At 38.4% G+C, this 20,890-nt stretch overlaps 1 protein-coding gene and 1 pseudogene across 1 annotated transcript in view; one reads left to right on the top strand and one right to left on the bottom strand.

Annotated features, from left to right (window-relative positions):
- Positions 1-3,538, bottom strand: part of LOC100464121 — a 33,373-nt pseudogene extending 29,835 nt beyond the window's left edge.
- A 156-nt stretch (positions 3,539-3,694) lies between these two features.
- UGGT1 (UDP-glucose glycoprotein glucosyltransferase 1) overlaps positions 3,695-20,890 on the top strand; it is a 126,076-nt gene continuing 108,880 nt past the window's right edge. Inside the window, exons 1-5 of the mRNA XM_034641928.1 lie at positions 3,695-3,934; positions 9,051-9,186; positions 13,769-13,851; positions 16,741-16,871; positions 17,331-17,374. Of these exons, the coding sequence (XP_034497819.1) occupies positions 3,877-3,934; positions 9,051-9,186; positions 13,769-13,851; positions 16,741-16,871; positions 17,331-17,374 (452 nt within the window). The 5' untranslated portion in view covers positions 3,695-3,876. The remainder of the gene's footprint in view (positions 3,935-9,050; positions 9,187-13,768; positions 13,852-16,740; positions 16,872-17,330; positions 17,375-20,890) is intronic.

Raw genomic sequence — 20,890 nt, 5'->3', positions numbered from 1 at the left:
TAAAATATGCTTTGAAAATAAGTTCATTTAATTTTTTTAGACAGGTAATGTCACATGTTTTAAAATTTAAAGGGTATAAGAGTTATATAAAAGGATATAGAGTGACACTTTCCCTCCTATCCAGTGCTGGTGCATGTTTACAACTTGCTTTTACAAAGTGTGGTCTCATGTAATAATGTGTGTCAACTATACTTCAATTAAAAAAATTATAAAAAGCAAAAAAAAAAAAAAAAAAGGAGCCTCCTTCTCCAGCAGGGTAGCTTGGGCTTCTCTGTGGGGAGTTTGGACCCTGAGAATGACAGCAAAAGCAGAAAACGCTAGGCCTCTTAAGGTTTGGCCTTGGAAGTCCCAGAACAACATGTCCACAGCACTGTCTAGGTCAAAGAAAGTCACAAGGACAGTCCAGATTTAAGGGGGTGAGGTGCTAGACTTCACTTCTTGATGGAAGGAATGACAAAATCACATTGCAATAGGGAGGTGTGATTCAGTGGAGGATACACTGCATAAATCGGATGGCACCAGGTGTCCCTGTTGCCACAGCCCAGGGGCACAGGCCTGGTAAAGGACAGAGACCTCAACATAGGATTGCAGAATGGATTAGAGAACGCTTGCCCTCCAAACAACCTTACCACCACATTAACAGTGCTCCTGTATAATAATGTGGATTACAGCCTTCAGAACTATAATGATCAAGCTCTCTTCAAGAAGCAGTTTCTAGGGAAACCCAAATATAACAGAGGAGACAAAAACAAGGACACTAGAGGAAATGGAGGTCTCTGACATGTACAGCTATGGCAAACAGTGAACACAGCCTAACTGCTGGCCAGAAAAACACAAAAGTTCACACTTAGGCCTATTTACCTCAGTTCCTTTTACCCAGTACACCATGTATGGGTTTTAAGCAAAATTTACAGGCATACAGGCAGGGATTTTGGAATTATCACAGTGGGATCTTTAAAGTAACTTTAAGGGGCTAAGGGCTCTAATGGAAAAAGTGGACAATACACAAGAACTTCTCTCTGTGTCCTTGCAAGATGGAAAGGCAAGGGAGCTCTCTGGGTCTCTTCTTATAAGGGTACTAATCCCATTCATGAGGGCTCCACTCTCATGACATAATCACCTCCCAAAGCCCCACCTCTAAATACTATCATACTGAGTTTTTGGAGGACACAAATATTCAGTCTATAGCAGATAGTGAAAGATCAGTGGTTGCCAGGGTTTTGGGGGAGAAGTGTAGAGGTGAAGTACAGGGAATTATTTGAGTGGTGAAATTATTCTGTATGAAATTGTAAGGGTAGATATATGCTTTTATGCATTTGTGAAAACCTGTAAAACTAGAATGCTAAGAGTGAAACCTGATGTAAATTATGGACTTTAATTAATAACAATTTATCAATCTTTTTTTTTTTTAAAGATTTTATTTATTTATTTGACAGAGATAGAGACAGCCAGCGAGAGAGGGAACACAAGCAGGGCGAGTGGGAGAGGAAGAAGCAGGCTCATAGCAGAGGAGCCTGATGTGGGGCTCGATCCCATAACGCCGGGATCACACCCTGAGCTGAAGGCAGACGCTTAACCGCTGTGCCACCCAGGCGCCCCAACAATTTATCAATCTTATTTCCATGATTTGAGTTTTGAGAGTCCATTATATATTTCATATACAAGGGTTTTGTCAGATATGTAGTTTGAAATTATTCCCAATATTCCATTGTAGGGATCTAATCCTAATGTATTACATTGGTGCAAGATGTTAACGATAGGGCAAATTCTGTATCAGGTGTTGGGAGCTGGGGTATGATGGGTAAAGGAAACTATATGTACTATCTGCTGAATTATTCTGTAAAATTAAAACTGTACTAACAATAAAGTCTATTAATTATTTTTGAAAGCCTGAGTCTCATTTTTCCTCATTTTACAATGAGGAGAGGAGCAGTTTACTTCTTATATTTCTTCCATCTTTAACATTTATGATTTTCCCCTTCTAAATATACTTTATTTTTTGAAGCAGCTTTAGATTCATAGCAAAATACAGCATAGAGTACAGAACATTCCAGTATACCTCCTGTATCCACAGAAGCACAACTTTTCCCACTATCAATATCCACAGTGATACATTTGTTATAATTGATAAACTTACACTGACACATTCTTATCACCCAAAGTCCATAGTTTAAACTAGGGTTCACTCCTGCTATTGTACATTCTATAGGTTGACAAATATATGATTATCTGTATTCATCCCTAGAATATCATACAAAATAGTTTCACTACCCTAAAAGTCCTCTGTGCTCCACCAATTCACCCCTCCTTCTCCTCAACCCAAGGGACATCTTTGTGGAATAGTTCTGCGTTTTGATTTTGGTAATTACATAAATCTTCATGTCTTAAAATGACAGAACTATACGCACAGATTGTACCCATGTCAATTTTCTAGTTTTGATATTGTGCTCCAATTTATTTAAGATATAATCATTGGGGGAACCTGGGTGAAGGGTAAACGGGACCTCACTGCACTACCTTTGTAACTTCTTGTGATTCTGTAATTATTTCAAAATAAAAAAAATAAAAAATCTGTTTTTGTTCAAATAAAACAGCACTGAATTTTCTGAGAAAGGTTTGGAAAAAGAGAAACTCAACTTTCTTAGAAGCTTTGTGTGTATATCACTGATCAAACACTGTTGTTCATAGCAGAAGACCAGGTTAAAACAAAAAAGTGAAAACCTAACTCCATAATGTGAATCAAAACACAATTACGTTTTTACAAAAATATCACCGGAAGCGACTTAAAGAGTGGAAAACACACAATGGAAAGCTACTAACACGAAAACTCCCTCAAGAAATGAATTTTAAAACGCTCATTTCCATGCCATAAAATTATTTTAACTCCTTATGTTCCAGCAAAGAACAGAAAACCTAACAGCTACGGTTCTCCAGCACAGTACAGAGATACAGCTATTAGATTAAGAAAAGTGGTTTTAGTCCTTGCTCTGGCATACTCAGGGGAAGGACTGTGTATGTCATATAACTAAAAGTCAGTCAAACGTTTACATTTTTTATGTACTTTTAATGTGTTTTTGGTTTTTAGTTCACTTTGACTTAGTTAAAAATATATACTCCAAAGAGGTATTAATTTGTGGGTGGGTAAAACGGTCTGCCCTGTGTCACATATTCTAAAACAATTTTGCATAGTGATTTGTATTTGCCAAAAAACAAAAACAAAGGACAAAGCAGTCCTCGCACAGAAGCTGTCGCTGCCAGTATAAGCTAAGTCGTCTCATAAAATTTAAAAAGTCTTCCTTTCCCCACGCCCCCCGGAACGGTAGTTATCAAAATTTAGGGGGTAAGATAAAGTCCAAGATACTCAGAAACATTAAGCAATTTTTGTCCCCTTGTTGTGCAGCAGTGTTTGTAATACAAGGGTTTAAGAAGGTAGACTCTGAAGCGTCCCACAGTCCAAGCCGGAGGAGAGGCTGAAACCCGCATCCGGCTTCATCACCTGGTACGGTTTTTCGGTCTCAGCGGTCAGTCCTATTCCCATTCCCTAGACCTTAAAAGCGCCGTCCTCCCCAACTATACACCACACAGAGCAAGCAAAGAAGGGGGGAGGGGCTTCCTTGGATACAAGATGGCGGCCACGCGACGCTCTAAGCGGCCCCGGACGCGACTCGGTAGCCGGAAGTCCTCCGGCTCTCGCCATTAGGAAGCGGAAGTAAAAGGCGGCCGGCAGCTGGGGCATTGCTTTACGAGACCGGTTTGTGAGGCGAGCCGCGGGAAAGGCGCGTGTCGGCCGCTCACTGGCGCAGCAGCTGCCGCCGCCGTCACCGCCCCGCCCCGGCGTTGTCGCTGGCATCGTCGCGGACGAAGCGCGGCCCCAGCATGGGCAGGAAGGGGGACACGGGCGGCGCGTGTGCCGCGGCTGCGCGGCCGGTGACAGGTACCACTGGTGTGGCCGTGGGGAGGTCTCGTGGACGGGGAGAGGGTCTGGAACGCGAAGCGACCCCGTGCCTCGGTCACCTTGAGTTTCTGCTTCTTCCCTGACTCAGTTTCCCCTTCCGTGCCCCAGTCCTGCCCCTATTTGCGAGTCCCCCAAGTTGCCTTCAGTGGTCTTCTGGGCAAGGTATCGCTTCTGAGACAGTGGCCGCGGGCTCTTCAGCGGTTTTGAGCCTTCATTGAAGAGCTTTGAGACCCGTGTGCCCAAGTGCAGAAGGAGGTGGGGGAAGTGCCCTAACCTGAATTTTGACCAAGCTTGACCTGAAGTAGGTTGAGAACCAGCAGTTTGCAGGATTCTGATTGGAGAACGACTTGATCTTTTTATAGATTCATTTTCCCTATAAATGAATTCGGGTGATGCGTATTGGTTGCCGTTTTCATTTAAATACGAGGATCTGTTCGCTGGAGATTGGACGATCGGGTTTCACTTTTTGTGGGACCTGCCAGAAGAATAAGATCTGCCTACAATATCAATAAGTTATGGATGTGAACTGTTCTTCGTTGGCCAAAATCTCCAGATTGTTTTGCATTTCTTGCCAGATTTGAGAACTAGCGTATTTTGTTCGTTTGAAGTCCGGAGGTCTTACACCTTACTGTGCTACGCTATCTTGGAAACATTCATCGTGCCCTTGCCAGCCAGTTTTAGTGTGATGTTTGAAGACACTTAGAACAGTTACTTAACACCACAAAATTTGGGATGATTGTAGCCTTTCCACTTGGCTTGCTTTTGACAAACTTAGTTGACACTCTTTTTTTTTTTTTTTAAGATTTTATTTATTTATTTTTACTGAGAGAGAGAGAGCAGGGGGAGGGGCGGAGGGAGAGGGAAAGAGAATCTCAAGCAGGCTCTGTGCTGAGCCTGAAGGGGAAGGCTTGATCTCTCGACCCTGAGATTATGGCCTGAGGGGCAATCGAGAGTCTGAGCCTAACGAACTGAACCACCTAGGTGCCCGGACACTCATTTTTGTTAAAGGAAATAAACATTGCTTCGTGCAGTAGCATGGCAACTTTATAGTGCACATTCAACTTGAGGGGAAGAAATTGAACTATGTAGAAAATTCTGTTAGATCTTTTCTGCAGTTACCTGTGATCATTTTCATATCAGATATATAGTAACTACTTTTATAAAAAATTAGATTTATGTGGTTCACAGCAAATGGTCTTGCTAATAGGTATAAATGCATAATAAGTTTAATTATTGGGAAGTAAATTTATTTCTCAAGAAGGGTCCTTCCTAATATTTACCTTCACTGTTATCATGTATGTTGAAGTTCAGATGGGTGTCTATAAGCTTGCAGGGTGCAAGTTAGTTTTTTTAAGAGTTTGTCTGCTATTATCTTCAGTTTAGAAATGGAAAAAGAAGTTGGTGATTTAGAATTTTATACCTCTTCTGTTTTCCAAAAAGTGAAAAGTGTTTGCCGTAATATAATTTTTATTACTATTTCCAATATCTTGCTGTAGATCAATGAGTAAGAGATAGTCATTAATTTGAGCTAAGGAAAATGGGCCACGGACTAGATCTTACAGATAATACATTTGGGTCTAGGGCTTATTAAGGGATGTTTTTAATTTGCCCACCGTGCCGCAAGCATTATGCCTATGATCAGGCAATGCCACATTGTAGATTCTGACAGCTATTATTTCTCACATTATTCATACTTACTAGCAACATTTAAGGAGCACTAGGATTAGAGTGATAAGATTCTCATAAAATGAAGGCATTCTCAAACAAAAGGCCACTTCAGTGAATTTCTTACTGCTGCTTCTCTAAAACAGTCTTTTCCTGTAGTTTTACCTGTGGCATCAAGGATGTGGGGTCTGGGTAGGAAAGCTCTTCTTTAATGTCCACTTTTCTCTGTCATCTCCAGTGGTGCTATACCTTGCCCCAAGAACTCTATCTCTTTTTAAAATAGTTCAAGGTGGACCAAGAGTCTTGGTGCATAGAGTTTTCATATTAACCCTTCTTAAGTCCTAGGCTTTTTGTAGTATCTTTCTTCTTGATGTCACACTCCTTTCTTTCTGTTTGCTTTCATTCTTCCCTTAATGAATGAACCCTGTATTTATTATTTCATTTTGAGCACCTACTGTGTTCCAAGCGTTATGCTAAGCATGTGGCCCTGACAGACAAAACTCCCTGTTCTTGAGGAGCTCACATTCTGTCCCCAAAGTGAGCCTGAATACAGATATGTCAGGCTAGTTGGTAAGTTCGCTACGGTCCCAACTTCAGGCTGGCATGCTTGGTTTCAGGTTGAAATTGTGCCTTCCTCAGCCACTTGTATCCCAAGGACCCTGTCCCTAGAAAGTCCTTGGACTTGCCTTGGTTTTCACAAGAAAGCTCTTCGCTCAGTCAGGGTTCTCACAGTATCAGTTCTTATCCTTCCCAAACCAGACAACCAGGGGAAATAGCACGGTTTTGTAGAACTTAAAAACAGGCAGATGTGGGTTCCAAGCATTGCTATTTATTAGAGAAGTTACTCAGCCTCTCTGAGCTTCCATTTTCTTCTTTTTAAAGTGGGAATGATAGCGTTTCATCCATTATGCAGCATAGTTATAGAATACCTACTGTTTGCCAGGCACTGTGCTGTTTGCTGTGGTGAACGAAGTAGACATGGCTGACACCCTTCGGGAACTACAGTCTCTTGGATGGTTATGTGGAAGGACTAGATACGGTATATGCAAAGCACCTGACACCGTGCTTGGCCCACAGCAATTGCTCAGTAATGCTAATGTTTCCTGGGGGACCTTTTGTCACTCACTGTTCCCTCACCAGTCTATGCATACAGCCTGCCTGGGGTTACTGGCAGTGGTGTCCAGATTCCATCCAGAATTACCACTTTTGGGATTACACATCTAGGCCTCTTTGGGGCAAATTGTAAATAGAGTGGTAGCACAGTACTGCTTGAACATTGTTCATATATTCTGTCTCCAGTTTAGAAGTTTCGTGACTTTTGGGGAGGATTTTTTCCCCCTAACCACAGAAAATGTATTTCAAAGACATTTTTTTGAGCCCATGTAATAACGATGTTGCATTATTATTCTGTAATTTAGATGGTGGTTTCTTATGAGAACGTCTTTTATTAAAACAATTAGTTCTGGTATAGTACTTGGCACTTCAGATAATGATTTTCATATTGCTTTTTCATTTTCAGTGTCCAGGTTTGGCAGATACTGATATTCCTATTTCAGAGTCTGGGAGACTAAGGGCCAGAGAGGTTACTAGGGAACTTGCTTGTGGTTAAACTGCTAGTAAGTGGCAAACTCAGTAATTTATCAGAAGTCCTTGACTCTGAAAGGTTCTCTCTTTTCACTAACCAAGTTTTTCTATCATGCAGAGTAGGTTTCTGAGGCTGCAGTCCTGTGACCTGTAAGGGGAGGGTGTCTTAAGTGTTCTTGAGTGGTCTGAAGGTGTATGCAAAGGCTTTGGTCCTTGCTTGCCCCTCTGTAGCAAATGTCAGTAACTTTTGCTACACTCTGAAGGGGCCACCCTCTCCACCCCCCAACCCTCATCCCAGTCAGAAATCACTGCTAACAGGTTTCAGTGTTAGAGGTCTTGTTGGTTAGCCCTAGTCTTTACAAATGTTGGTTATTTATTTATTTATTTATTTTTTAGTGCTTATTTATAAATGGGATGTTAATATTAATCAGTCAGTTGAATCAATTAAGTTGGCAGTGACTGAACTAAAGACTCTTAAAAGTAACTTTACTATTTAGTTTAATTTATTTTGCTTTTGACCATTTGTTCTTTAGAGACATTGTGTGTTACATGAAACAGGATGTTGTCACAAATGTTAATACTTTTTGTAAAAAGAGGGTTTTGACTGGTTCTTCAAACAATAGCTTGTCTAACCAGTATCTCAAGGAATTGGGGTGAGTCTGGGGTGAGACCTACCAGACATTAGAATGCAGAAGCACAATTTTGGTTTGGTGTTTCCCACATATTCATGTCCTCTTTGGGTTCCCATTCAAATGGGTGGAATTTACATGCTGACCTACATAGCCCGGGGAAAGTCTGATTAGGGTTCTGTGAGGCAGACTTCTGAGATGAAAAATCAGGCCAAAGAAGCCTGTAGCTGGAGACCTTTTTCTGAAATGATCTGGACACCTCAGTATGCTTGAGGAGAGTTGGCTGCTGGGAGTTCAGGAGGCCTGCATTCAACGGCCATGCCAATTTACCAGTGACCCCAACTTCCTTATTTTGTAGATAGGGACCCATTGAGTTCTAACATTCTTCATTTAGGACCAGTATTTGGGTTTACACTCAAGACCCATCGGTTAGCTCTCTAGGGCTGTGGTAACAAAGTGCCAAACTGTGTGGCTTAGAGCAATGACAGGCTCGTCTTACAGTTTTGGAAGCCAGGACATTTTAAATCAAGGTGTCACAGGATCACGTTCCCTCTGAAATCTATAGGGGAGGGTCTTTCTTTGCCTCTTCCAATGTCTGCTAGCCCTAGGTGTTCCGTGGTTTGCAGTATAGTTCCAGTGTCTATCTCCGTCTTTCCTGGCATTCTCCCTGTGTCTGTTCACATGGTGTTCCCACTGCATGCTTGTCTCTGTCCACATTTTCCTTTTTTTTATAACACTAGTCATATTGGATTAGGGCCCACCCTAATGACCTCATTTTAGGTAGATTACCTCTGTTAAGACCCTGTTTCCAAATAAGTTCATATTTTGAGGTGCTGGGTTAGGACTTTTGGGAGGACACCATTTAATACCCATCATTTACATTTTCATCTGTCTCAGCGTTGTTTATTCTCATGCTCCGTAAAGTATGATTGTGTGCAACCTGCTGTGCCACCAGCTGACTTTTATACCTGTGTATAGTATAGGCGCCCCAGGAAATGAAATGGAGTCTTTGTAGGAAAGAGTATATGATCTACACTCCTTTAGTTATGTTATCAGTCACTCACTAAGTTGAAACCGTAGAGATATTAGGTGCTGTTAAATTTCAGAAGCATTTCCATTTCTGTAATTTTCATGTTATTTAGTATCTGTAAGTATTAAGACTCAGGTTTAAACATTTCTTTGTAGCAAAACCTTTTTTTTTTTTTTTTCCTTTTTAGGGGTTTGCTATAAAATGGGACTTCTGATTGTATTCACTGGACTGTGGCTGTTGGCCTTAGTAAAGGCAGATTCAAAAGCCATTACAACCTCTCTTACGACAAAATGGTTTTCCACTCCATTGTTGTTAGAAGTCAGGTAAGAAGACATCTTTTTTTCTTTCATGTGCTTGAGTAAAAATGTAGGATCTGCTAGTGAGTATGCAGGAGCTTTTTTAGGCAGCGAGATTATCATCACATGTATTTAGTCAGCACCTCTTCCAGTGTGCGTTGTGCTGTGTGCTAGTTAGAGGCTGTTAGAACACAGAATCTGTCAGTAGGATAGGATAATATGGATTCGTAGAGATACTTAGGGACTTCTTTGGACAAATATATTGAATTGGTTAAATTATCTTCTAAGAAAGGTATACATGTGGTAATAAAGGAAGAGAGAGTTGTACTTAAGGGAATTTTTCTATTTATTTGAAAAAGGTTTTAAGAGGTGTTTAATAAAAGAGAAAGAGGAGAGTTTGGCAAGATGGGGGGAAAGAGGGCCCGCCGCTCCTTCTAAGAATTTGGGAGAAGACCTTGAGATAGGAGAGCACAGAGGGGAGGCTGAGGACACGGGTAGATTTTTATCTAAGATTTACATGTTCCACATTTTAACATCTCCAAAATTAAGATTCATTTTAATGAAATCAAGATGTTATCTTACAATTAAAATTGGTAACATTTTCATTTTTAGTGTTTCATAAAAACGATATGTCTTAAAATTGACAGTGTCTTAAAATCAATAAAATACAGAATAGTCAATAATTTCTTGGGAGATTTTGTATTCCAAGTGTATTTTTGAGTTAGTGTTTATATGCATCTTTTTTTGTCAGTCTTTTGTTTATGGAGGGAAACCTATTTCTATTATATCTGAAATAATATATAGCTAGTACTTGTAGAGAATCATTCTAAAGCATAAATTTAGGTAGATTGAATGGCAAGCAGTTGGTAACTCTCAGAACTTGATAGTGCTAGAAATTTGAACTGTTGCATTACTTCAGTAAACTTTGGTCTCTCTTTGTACTCTTCAACTTAGAATTTCATCTTCTAACATTTCCTCCTTCATCCCTAGCAAAATGTGAATGAAGAGTTCTTGTTGTGTTGATTGTGTTTATGAATAGTTGCATCTCCTAAGGAAACAGCTTCACTTCGTATTGATAAGAGGACCAGTGGGAAAGTGGGACTTTTAGGACCTGATTTTGCCTTGCTCAGGAGCCTCACGAACTTTCTGCTGGTCAGACTTAAACTTGTATCACTCCTGTGTGCCTCCCTTTTCACAACAATAAAATGGCCAAAAGAAAAAATTCCTACTGCATTTATTTCATAGCAGTGTTACAATTTGAGAAATGGATTGAGCTCTTCTGGTGTCAGAACTTTATTAGATAGAGGGCACTTATAAAAATGAAGTGACCAGAGGTGGTTTGAGGTCTAAACTGCGTGAGCGGACTCTAATAGCTGACTTTTTCCCCCCTTATCTTATTTTTGATGATTTTTCTGGTGTAATTTGAAGTGTTTGAAATTTACTCTCACTTCCTAAATAATTTTGTGCAATTAACTGTAACAGATGTTTTTTATACTCTACTTGACATTCTTTACTGAGTTCCACTCAGCTACTCTCACACTAATTTTTTGGTTTTGTACATTGCCTCAGGAGATTCTTACGGCATAATTTGTGGGACTTTTGAAAAAGTATGTTAAACCTGTCAGCCTTAATTAATCCATTTTTTTCAGTTTCTTTGATCTCTGTGAAGTGAATAATGTATACCGCTTCCTCCACCAACTTTTCCTTTCACAGACATCTCCCCCTCTCACGATGTCCTGCCAGTTGCCATTTTGGTTGACTATTTTTAATAAGTCCTCTTCTGTGGCTATTTGCAGACACTTTGCCAAGGTAATGGGACATCTAGGCAGCTCAGAAATAAGTTGCGCATATTAGAAATCCTCGCTGTTTCTCTCCAGAAGTAGCTGAGGCCACCATTCTTCCCCCCCAGGTCCATGGCAGACATTGATGGCAGATCACAGCATTGTCCATCTGAGTGAGGGTGAGGGAACAGAATATATCTCTACACATTGAGGCATGCAGCTACCACAGATATTTTGCCTTCCCTTCGTCTAGCTCTTAGAAACTAAAAATACTTCCATGTGTATTTTTAGATTAGGCCTGATCCTAATGAAGCAGTTGTACCTTTCTGCTTGTTCATGAGGTGTTATATATTTAATTGAAGTAGAACACTGTATATGTTTTGAACAGCCATAGTTACTAACAGAAATATTGTATAGGTAAAGTTCTGTTATTAAAATAGAAACTAATAATCATTGAGTACTAGCTACTATAATGGCCCAAGAATGCAGCATGATAGAGATATAAATCAAATAGATTTGAGTTTGCATTCCAGATTTTTCATTTGCTAACTCCGCGCCCTTAAGCAAATCAGTAACCTCTCTGAGCCACAGTTTCTTTATTCTAAAAATGGTTATAAATCAGGGTGGCTGTGAGGATTTAAGGACATGGGTGAATATGCCAAGCATAGTGCCTGTCACGTAGTAAGCCCTCCTTAAATATTCATTTCCCTTCCCTTTCTGGTTCTTTATGGAGGGAAGACCAATTCTGATATCTAACAATAACTTTGGAAATCTAGAAAACAAGTTTGTTACCAGATTTATGCTATCTGGTGGACATTCAGGTTGTTTATGTTTTTTTTTCTTTTGTTATAGATTAAAAACTTTTTATTGTGATCTTTCAAAACATTTGAAAGTGGAGAAAATGGTACATAAAATGTGCTCTCCCTCTACCTGTCACCCAGTTTTAGCAATTATCAACTCAACTCCAGTAACCGATAGCTACCACTACCCTCCTCCCTTATCCTGCTGGAATATTTTATTTATTTATTTATTTATTTTTAAAGATTTTATTTATTCGACAGAGACAGAGACAGCCAGCGAGAGAGGGAACACAAGCAGGGGGAGTGGGAGAGGAAGAAGCAGGCTCACAGCAGAAGAGCCCGATGTGGGGCTTGATCCCATAATGCCGGGATCACGCCCTGAGCCGAAGGCAGAGGCTTAACCGCTGTGCCACCCAGGCGCCCCTGCTGGAATATTTTAAAACAAAGCCTAGAGATCATATAATTTCATCTGAAAAACTGTAGGTGTTTTACTCAGTGGAATCAGCGTAAGAAGCTAAAAAACAATTTAAAATGTAAAGCAAACTGAATTATACTGTAAACAAATGGCAGCATTCCCTTTGATATTATCTTGTTTGTTCTTACCGTCCTTGGATTAGTTCAGTGGGTCTAGTAATTAATTTTCTTAAGACTGTTTGGAACTTAGATGTCGTAAGGCTTCTTTATTCAGTGGGATGATGAAGAACGTATATTTCGAGTTTTCCTGTAATTATATGAAGAGCATATATTTATTTGCAGATGGCCTTTTCAGGAGGGTCTTTGCTTCAGTGAATCCTTGTTCTCACCATTACAGCCTTTGAGTGTATTATCCCTCCCCCCCTTCCACAAGCTTATCTTGTGAATGCAGCTTTAATTGATGAATTTAGTGTTTATTTGCATATCATAATCTATTTTTCTTAGTATCTGTTTTCTTAGACCATAAGCTATTATAAGGTTGGTGTGATGTCTGTGCTAGGTTCTAGAAAGCCTAGAAAAATGCCACATTCAAGGAGGTACTAAATAACTTAATACAATATGAAAATGGGTATTTTCAGAAACCTATATTTAGAGAGGCTGTATATTACCAGGTAATGTTTCTTATTTTTCCCATATTTCTGTGTCTAGCTGTGGAGTAGAGTGAGAGTTGTACACCCCAGTGTTGACAAGTAATGGGAAAGTCTTCCTTTGGCTAGGTAAGCTGAGATCCAGATCTGTAGTTTGCTTTAAGACAGTGAAAGATCACCACTGCATTAGTATTCTGTCTCAGGAGGAGATAACCAATTTACATGAGTCATGCAATCAGTACACACATTTTCTTTTAGGGATTTTAGACTCTGGAATGAAGGGAAATTTAGAATGGTCGTTATTTAGGTCCATAGAATAAAGTCAAGAAAAAATTAAGGCGGTGTTAAGTTCTTAAAACTAATTTTGTTAAACTAAAATTTGGTGATCTTGAAAATTGGATTTATGGATGTTAAAAGATTACAACATGCTGCCTTTAGTCTCCTAGAAATTTTTCTAGGGTTCATGTTTTCCTTGAGAGACCCTTAGGCAAAACATATTTTTTGTTCTTTGTGAGGTCTTTCAGAAAATAAGTGATCAGAACTAGTACCAGAATTATCGGTTCTTAATTTTCCTTCTACTACCAATAGCATTTTCACAAGATGGGGTTTCATTAGCTTTAAATAAAGCTAATTTATTAACAAGATAAAAAATAAAGCTAATTTATTAACAAGACTTCCCTCTTGTTACATTATTGTTCCAGGTTTCTTATGGAATACCTATTAGGCTCTTAATATGAATAAGTGAATAAGCTACTAAGCTAATTAGTTATTAATAGCCAATAAGCTAATAAGACTTGCTTATCATTAGAATATATATTATACATGCTTGTGTATAATATATATTATAAAAGCCAAACTCGGGACATTTGGAAACTTAAAAACCTATTTTACTCTTTAGTAATGTAGCTTATATTAGAGGATTTTATTAAGTTGTTTTATTTCTGATATTTCTCCCCTTTTCTCCCAGTGAGTTTTTAGCAGAAGACAGTCAAGAGAAATTTTGGAATTTTGTAGAAGCCAGTCAAAATATTGGATCACCCGATCATCACGGTAAAATTGAAGCAAATGCTTCTTTGACTTTGGTATCTGGGAAAATATTAGAAAAAAGTAGTCTCTTTCACAGTATTTGTGGCATGGCAATTAATGGAAAATGTTTTTATCTTTAATGACTAGAGTTGTAATGGTAGCCAGCAGAGCCAGCACAAACTAATACTCTCCAAGCAGTTTATAACTTTGGCTATAAGTACTACGTTTGATTTCTTCTTTCCCCCTTGTTTTTGTTCTCTTGTGTTGTTTTATTAGAAGTGCTGTGTGAATATTTTGTAGAAGTCAAATTCATTTAAAATCATTTAGTATTAACTTAATTACCATCAGATTTGATTCCTTTTCTCTTTCCTTATGGACTAGTTACACAACTGATCTATTATCTGTTAGGTTCGTTATCAGTAAGTTAGTGCCATTCAAAATGTTTCCCGTTATGCCTGCCAGCCACCCACTTCAGTGTCAAGGTAGCAAATGAATGACAATGTCAGCTATCACTTGTTTACAGTTTATGATGTGCATTCACACTTTCTAGTCCAATATAAGCTTTATAGATGTTTGTAGTATAAACATTACTAGTCAAAGATGCAGACACGGTAGCTAAAACCTCGAAATGTTTCATTGACAGGCCTTGTTGAAGAGCAAATGTGTGAAAACAATGTGACTGCTGTTAATATTTAACTGAGTTGATTTTTAACTTTTTGATTTTTATTAAAAATAATACAAATTTTAAAAGTCAAGTCTGAATTTCTTTTTTGTGGTATTAGTACATAAAGGTTTGAGCAAGCATCTGTAGTTTGAGTTACATAATTTAGAGTCAACTGGAATTGTTTGTGTTATTGAAAAAATTTTACTTTTTGTTTACAATTTTGTAAAACAAATTTATCAAAGTGGGTTTTATAATGGAATTTGAACTCTGACATTTAAAATGAAATTTCCTAAATATAAATGATAATGTGTTCTTGGTTAAAGTTGGGGGATATGAATTCTTAGAAGTGATCATAAAGTATATTAAATATTTTATTTGAAATATTATTCATTGTTCCACCACCCAAAGGTATTGACCGTTAACATTCTGGCAACATTTTAAGTATTTCTTTCTGGTGTCTTTTTCTAACTAGAAGATGCTCATGCCATATAGAACCTTATATATTTTGCTTTTCAAAATGTTAGTTATATTCCTTAAAACTTTTTTGATACGTATATATGATTTAATAGTTAAGCTTATAAAAGGCTTATACAGAAAAATCTTGTTCTCTCCCTGTCCCCCTTCCTGTTTCTCCCCTGTTTTTTATAACTATTTAAATTAGTTGTGTTTAGCCTTCAGTGTTTTGTTTTTTTTTTTTTTTAAAGATTTTATTTATTTACTTGACAGAGATAGAGACAGCCAGCGAGAGAGGGAACACAAGCAGGGGGAGTGGGAGAGGAAGAAGCAGGCTCATAGCAGAGGAGCCTGATGTGGGGCTCGATCCCACAACGCCGGGATCACGCCCTGAGCCGAAGGCAGACGCTTAACCGCTGTGCCACCCAGGCGCCCCAACCCTCAGTGGTTTTTTTTTAACAACAAATACATAATGTGTATTCTTATATCTCGTTCTTACAGTAAAAAAGATAGCTCACTATGTACAGTTGACCGTTGAATAACATAGTTTTTTTTTTTTTTTAAAGATTTTATTTATTTATTCGACAGAGATAGAGACAGCCAGCGAGAGAGGGGACACAAGCAGGGGGAGTGGGAGAGGAAGAAGCAGGCTCATAGCTGAAGAGCCTGATGTGGGGCTCGATCCCATAACGCCAGGATCATGCCCTGAGCCGAAGGCAGAGGCTTAACCGCTGTGCCACCCAGGCGCCCCTGAATAACATAGTTTGAACTGCGTGGGCTGACTTATACTTGGATTTTTTTTCTGTGAATACAGTGTAGTACTTAAATGTATTTTCTCTTTATGATTTTCTTAATAATATTTTCTTTAGCTTGCTTTATTGTAAGATTACAGTATAAAATTGCATATAACATACAAAATGTATGTTAATTGACTTTTACGTTATCGGTATAGCTTCCTGTCACCAGTAGGGTATTAATAGTTAAGTTTTGGGCGAGTCAAAGTTACACATGGATTTTTGACTGCATGGGGCGGTTGATTCCCCTAAACCCTGTGTTGTTCAAGGGTCAACTGTACATTGTTTTGTACCTTGCACTTTAACAATGTATCCTGGGGATTTTTTCATGCTGGTACATGTATTTTTACTCCCCCCCCCTCAGGTAGTTTGTTCCAGTTGTTTAAATACTTCTTCCCAAACTACAATTTTGTTAATATCCTTTAATACTCTGTACTTCCTCATCACACTGCTCAGTTTTATTGGGTTATTTGAGTAGATAACAAACATATGGTAGGCACTGGGGATACAGAGATAAATACATTTTAACGTCTGCCTGTGGGGGCTCAAAAACTATTTGGGGAGAGGTAGATAGTGAATAAATAATTTAGTAAATGATGTGATAAGTGAAAGAGGTAAGCAGAGGAATATTATGGGACCAAAGAAGAGATGTATTTGGTCTAGTGAGGCATGGGGTAGGGATTGGGAGTGACTTTGCAGAGTAGGTGGTGTCATAGCTGAATTCTTCTTGTGGAGGTAGGTAGGAGTTAGTCATCCAGGTAAGTGGGACAGTTGTAGTCCAGGTAGAGGGAATAGTGTGAACAAAGGGAAGAAGAGAGGAAGAGTCCAATTACTTACTGTACTCTAGGGAATTCTAAGCATTTGACGACAGTTCACAATAGGATAGTGGTAAAATTTTGCCACACATACCTCTGTAACACATAGCTTTATACTTTATGAACTATCTTATTTGGATATGTCTAGTTGTATATAATTATTTTGGATAATGTTCTTCTTTGACAGGTACTGATTATTCCTATTATCATGCAATATTGGAAGCTTCATTTCAGTTTCTGTCACCTCTACAGCAGAATTTGTTGAAATTTTGTCTGTCCCTTCATTCGTATTCAGCTACAATTCAAGCCTTCCAGCAGGTAAGTTCAGTGCTTAGAGATAACAGTATTTTTAGGGGTTGTATAACATGATGATTGGATATATTGCAGTTGTCCTGGCATTGTGTTACAGAGCTATAACTTTTCTGACTGAAATTTCTGAGGATTTGTTTATAAATAGAAAGCAAAGCTGACATTAAATCTTCAGATCACAGGTTTTTTTTTTAGTAAATAAAAAAAATTTGCACTTATTTTCTTTTAAAAAGGAAAAAAAAAAGAATATCCACACAAAAACGAAACTACCAGACTTCATTAATACAACACAGCGGAGGATGTATAGTCTTGACCGTGAATCTGATCACAGCCTGTAGATCTCAGAGCAGTTCACAGGAAATTCAGGGGATGGGAAATATGAAGCAATATCACAGGGGTAACAGGAAAATCTGGAATGTAGGAAGATTTGTAGTTAAATGATCTGATTTCTTCAACAAATGTTATTAGGAAAGAAAGGGAAAGAAGAACTTCAAGAGAGACTTAAAATATGTGTCAACTTAATGCAATGTGTGGATCTTGTTGGATTTTGAGTTGAACAGACTCCCACTGTAAAAAAAAAAAAGGTGAGAGAATCAAAGATGAGCATACACCAATCATACATTTGATGTAAAAGAAATGTTAATTTTAAAACCACTATTTTATTATAAAATAAAGCAGTCATAGAAAACTACTCACAAGAAATATATAGTAATGAATTTTTGCAAAGTGACCACTAGTAATTTTTTTAAAAAAGTATTTATTTTATTTGTCAGAGAGAGGGGGAGGGAGAGAGAGAGCAGGAGTGGGGAGCTGCCGGCAGAGGGAGAAGCAGGTTCCCCGCTGAGCAAGGAGATGGATGTGGGACTTGATCCCAGGACCCTGGGATCATGACCTGAGCCAAAGGCAGACGCTTCACTGACTGAGCCACCCAGGTGCCCCGAGCTCTTGTAATTTTCCCCCAGGTGAAGAAGTAGAATTTAGCCAGGCCTCAGGCAGCCCACCCGCCCTTGTGCTCTGCTCTCCTCACAGCTACCATTCACCCTCCAACAGAACTACTTAATCAACCTTTGTGGAAATGACTTGCTGCACTTCTTTATCATTATATTGCCTAAGAGTGCATCTCCACACAATAGTTTAGTCTTGCCAAGTTTTAAAAATTTTGATAATTTTTTTTTGGTGGGGGGTGTTGAATTTACAGGTTCTTCTTCTATCCCTTTCTTTTCTTTGAATAAATTTTTTCAGTCTGTATTTTGTTGATCACATACTCATGATGCAGTTCAGCTTTTTCTCTGTCCTCTGTTTACTGCACGTTGGCAGCTGATCCAGAGGCTCAGTGAGACTTGTGTTTCATCCTTTTGGCAAGTGTATAGGCAGTGCTGTTTCCTTAGGAGATACCTAATGTCTTTCTTCTCTTTTTGAGTCAGCAGTCATTACTGCTCTGTGCTTAATCCATTAATTCTCTGGGGGTCGTAAAGTGGTGACTCTCATTCTTTTGTTGTTGTTGTTGTTCTTGGAACATGGATATAAAGAGGTACATATCCTCACCTGGTACTTTTCACATGAGGAAGGCAGAATGCATGCTTGATTCTTTCCTGCTATTTACCAGGTTTTTGAATGAGTTTGATTCACTAGCATCCTTTTACTTTAACCATTTATTGTTTCAACTCTTTTTTTTTTTATTGTGGGAAAATGTAGATAAAGTAAGATTTATTGTCTTGGCCATTAATTTAAGTGTACAGTTCAATGGTATTCAGGACATTCTTATTATTGTGCAAGCATCACCACCATTCATCTTCAGAACACCTTTCATCTTGCAAAACTGAAACTCTATACTTCTCAAATGATAACTTCCCGTCCCCCCTTCCCCCGCCCCCTACCTGGTAACTGCCAGTCTACTTTCTATCTCTCAGTTTGCCCATTTTATTAGATACCTCTTTTAAGTGGAATCATACAGTGTATGTCCTCTTGTGTCTGGCTTATTTCACATAGCATAATGTTTTTAAGGTTCATCCGTGTTGTAGCATGTATCAGAATTTAATTTCTTGTAATACTGAATAATATTCCATCGGATGTATATAATGCATTTGATATATCCATTCATCTGTTGATGGGTATTTGGGTTGTTTCTTCCTTTGACTGTTGTGAATAATGCTGCTTGGAACATTGGTTTATGTTTGAGTCTCTGTTTTCAGTTCTTTTGGGTGTTATATAGAAGAGTATAATTCATGGATCATGTGGCAATTCTGTGTTTAACATTATGAGGAATTACCAAACTGTTTTCCATAGTAGCTGCACCATTTTACATTCCCACCGGTAATGTACCAGGATTTCACTTTTTCCACATACTTCCCAACACTTGTTATTTTCTATGTTTTTGATAACGGCTGTCTTCATGGGTAGGAAGTGGTGTCTTGTAGTTTTGATTTTCACTTCCTTAATGACCAGCGATGTGGAGCATCTTATCATGTGTTTATTGGCCTTCTGTGTATCTTTTTTGGAGATTTGCCCATTATTTGTCTTTACCCTTTTTCAGGTGGATTATTTGTTTTTGTTGTTGTTATAGGAGTTTTGTTTTTTTAATATACTCTGGATTGTAATCACTTATCAGATATATACTTTTCAAATACTTTCTCATATTCTATGGGTTGCCTTTTCACTGTTGATAGTGTCCATTGATACACAGAATTTTTTTTTTTCTTTAAAGATTTTATTTATTTATTTGACAGAGATAGAGACAGCCAGCGAGAGAGGGAACACAAGCAGGGGGAGTGGGAGAGGAAGAAACAGGCTCATAGCAGAGGAGCCTGATGTGGGGCTCGATCCCATAACGCCGGGATCACGCCCTGAGCCAAAGGCAGACGCTCAACCGCTGTGCCACCCAGGCGCCCCTGATACACAGAATTTTTAATTTTGATGAAGTCTGTTTTATTTATATTTTCTTTTGTTGCCTGTGCTTTTGGTGTCATATTTAAGAAGTCATTGCCAAATCCAGTGTCATGAAGCTTTACCCTTATGTTTCTTCCAAGAGTTTGTGGTTACCGTATTAGCTCTCAAGTTAGGTCTTTGACCCATTTTGAATTTATTTTTGTATATGGTATAGAGTAAGAGTCCATCTTCATATTTTGGCTATAGAGATCTAGTCTTCCCAGCATCATTTGTTGAGAGACTGTCCTTTTTCTGTTGAATGGTCTTGGCACCCTTGTTGAAAATCAGTTGAGTATATGTATGAGGGTTTACTTCTGGGCTCTTTATTCTACTCCATTGGTTGATGTGTCTTTACTTATGAAAGTACTATACTGTTTTGATTGCTGAGCTTTGTACTAACTTCAGAAAACAACGTATGAGTCTTCTACTGAGTTCTTTTGATGCAGTGCTGGTAGTCTTTGATTGCTTCCTTGCTATCTGATATGGTAAGTAGTTTCAGATTTATCTTGTGTATCTCTGGCCCTAGATTTGAGATCAGCTATTTCTCTAGGAGACTCATTAAAATTTTTGTTTGTTTATTTGTTGTTGGGAATGGTATTTTAAGAGCACAATTGTCTAGGCACTAGGGATATTCATTGCAAATAGATTTGTCATTGTTCTTAGGCCTTTTAAATGGGCAGAGGTAGGAAGTGACTACAGGTGTATCTAAAGGCAAAATATATGAAGCTATGTAAAGATGAAATACTTCATGAGTCATACTCATATTTCCAATTCAAATTCAAGCCTACTTTGTTACATCTATAGGTCTTTTTTTCCACACTGAGAATATCAGTGCTTAAGGTTGTAAGGGATGATAGAATTAGACTATCTTGTGGTTTAGTTGTTTGTTTTATTGATGTTATATAAACAGTAACCTTAATAACAGTAGTCATACCGTTTCCACAATTACTTTTTCTTTCTTTCTTTCTTTCTTTCTTTCTTTCTTTCTTTCTTTCTTTCTTTCTTTCTTTCTTTCTTTTTCCTTTCTTTTTCCTTTTCTTTTCTTTTTCTTTCTCCCTCCCTCCCTCCTTCTTTTCTTTCTTTTCTTTTCTTTTCTTTTCTTT

This window comes from Ailuropoda melanoleuca, chromosome 2 (genome assembly GCF_002007445.2).
Source record: "Ailuropoda melanoleuca isolate Jingjing chromosome 2, ASM200744v2, whole genome shotgun sequence".
In the NCBI taxonomy this organism is placed as follows: domain Eukaryota; kingdom Metazoa; phylum Chordata; class Mammalia; order Carnivora; family Ursidae; genus Ailuropoda; species Ailuropoda melanoleuca.
Note: the sequence above shows the minus strand (reverse complement) of the source record. Positions and strands in the feature narration are given on the sequence as shown.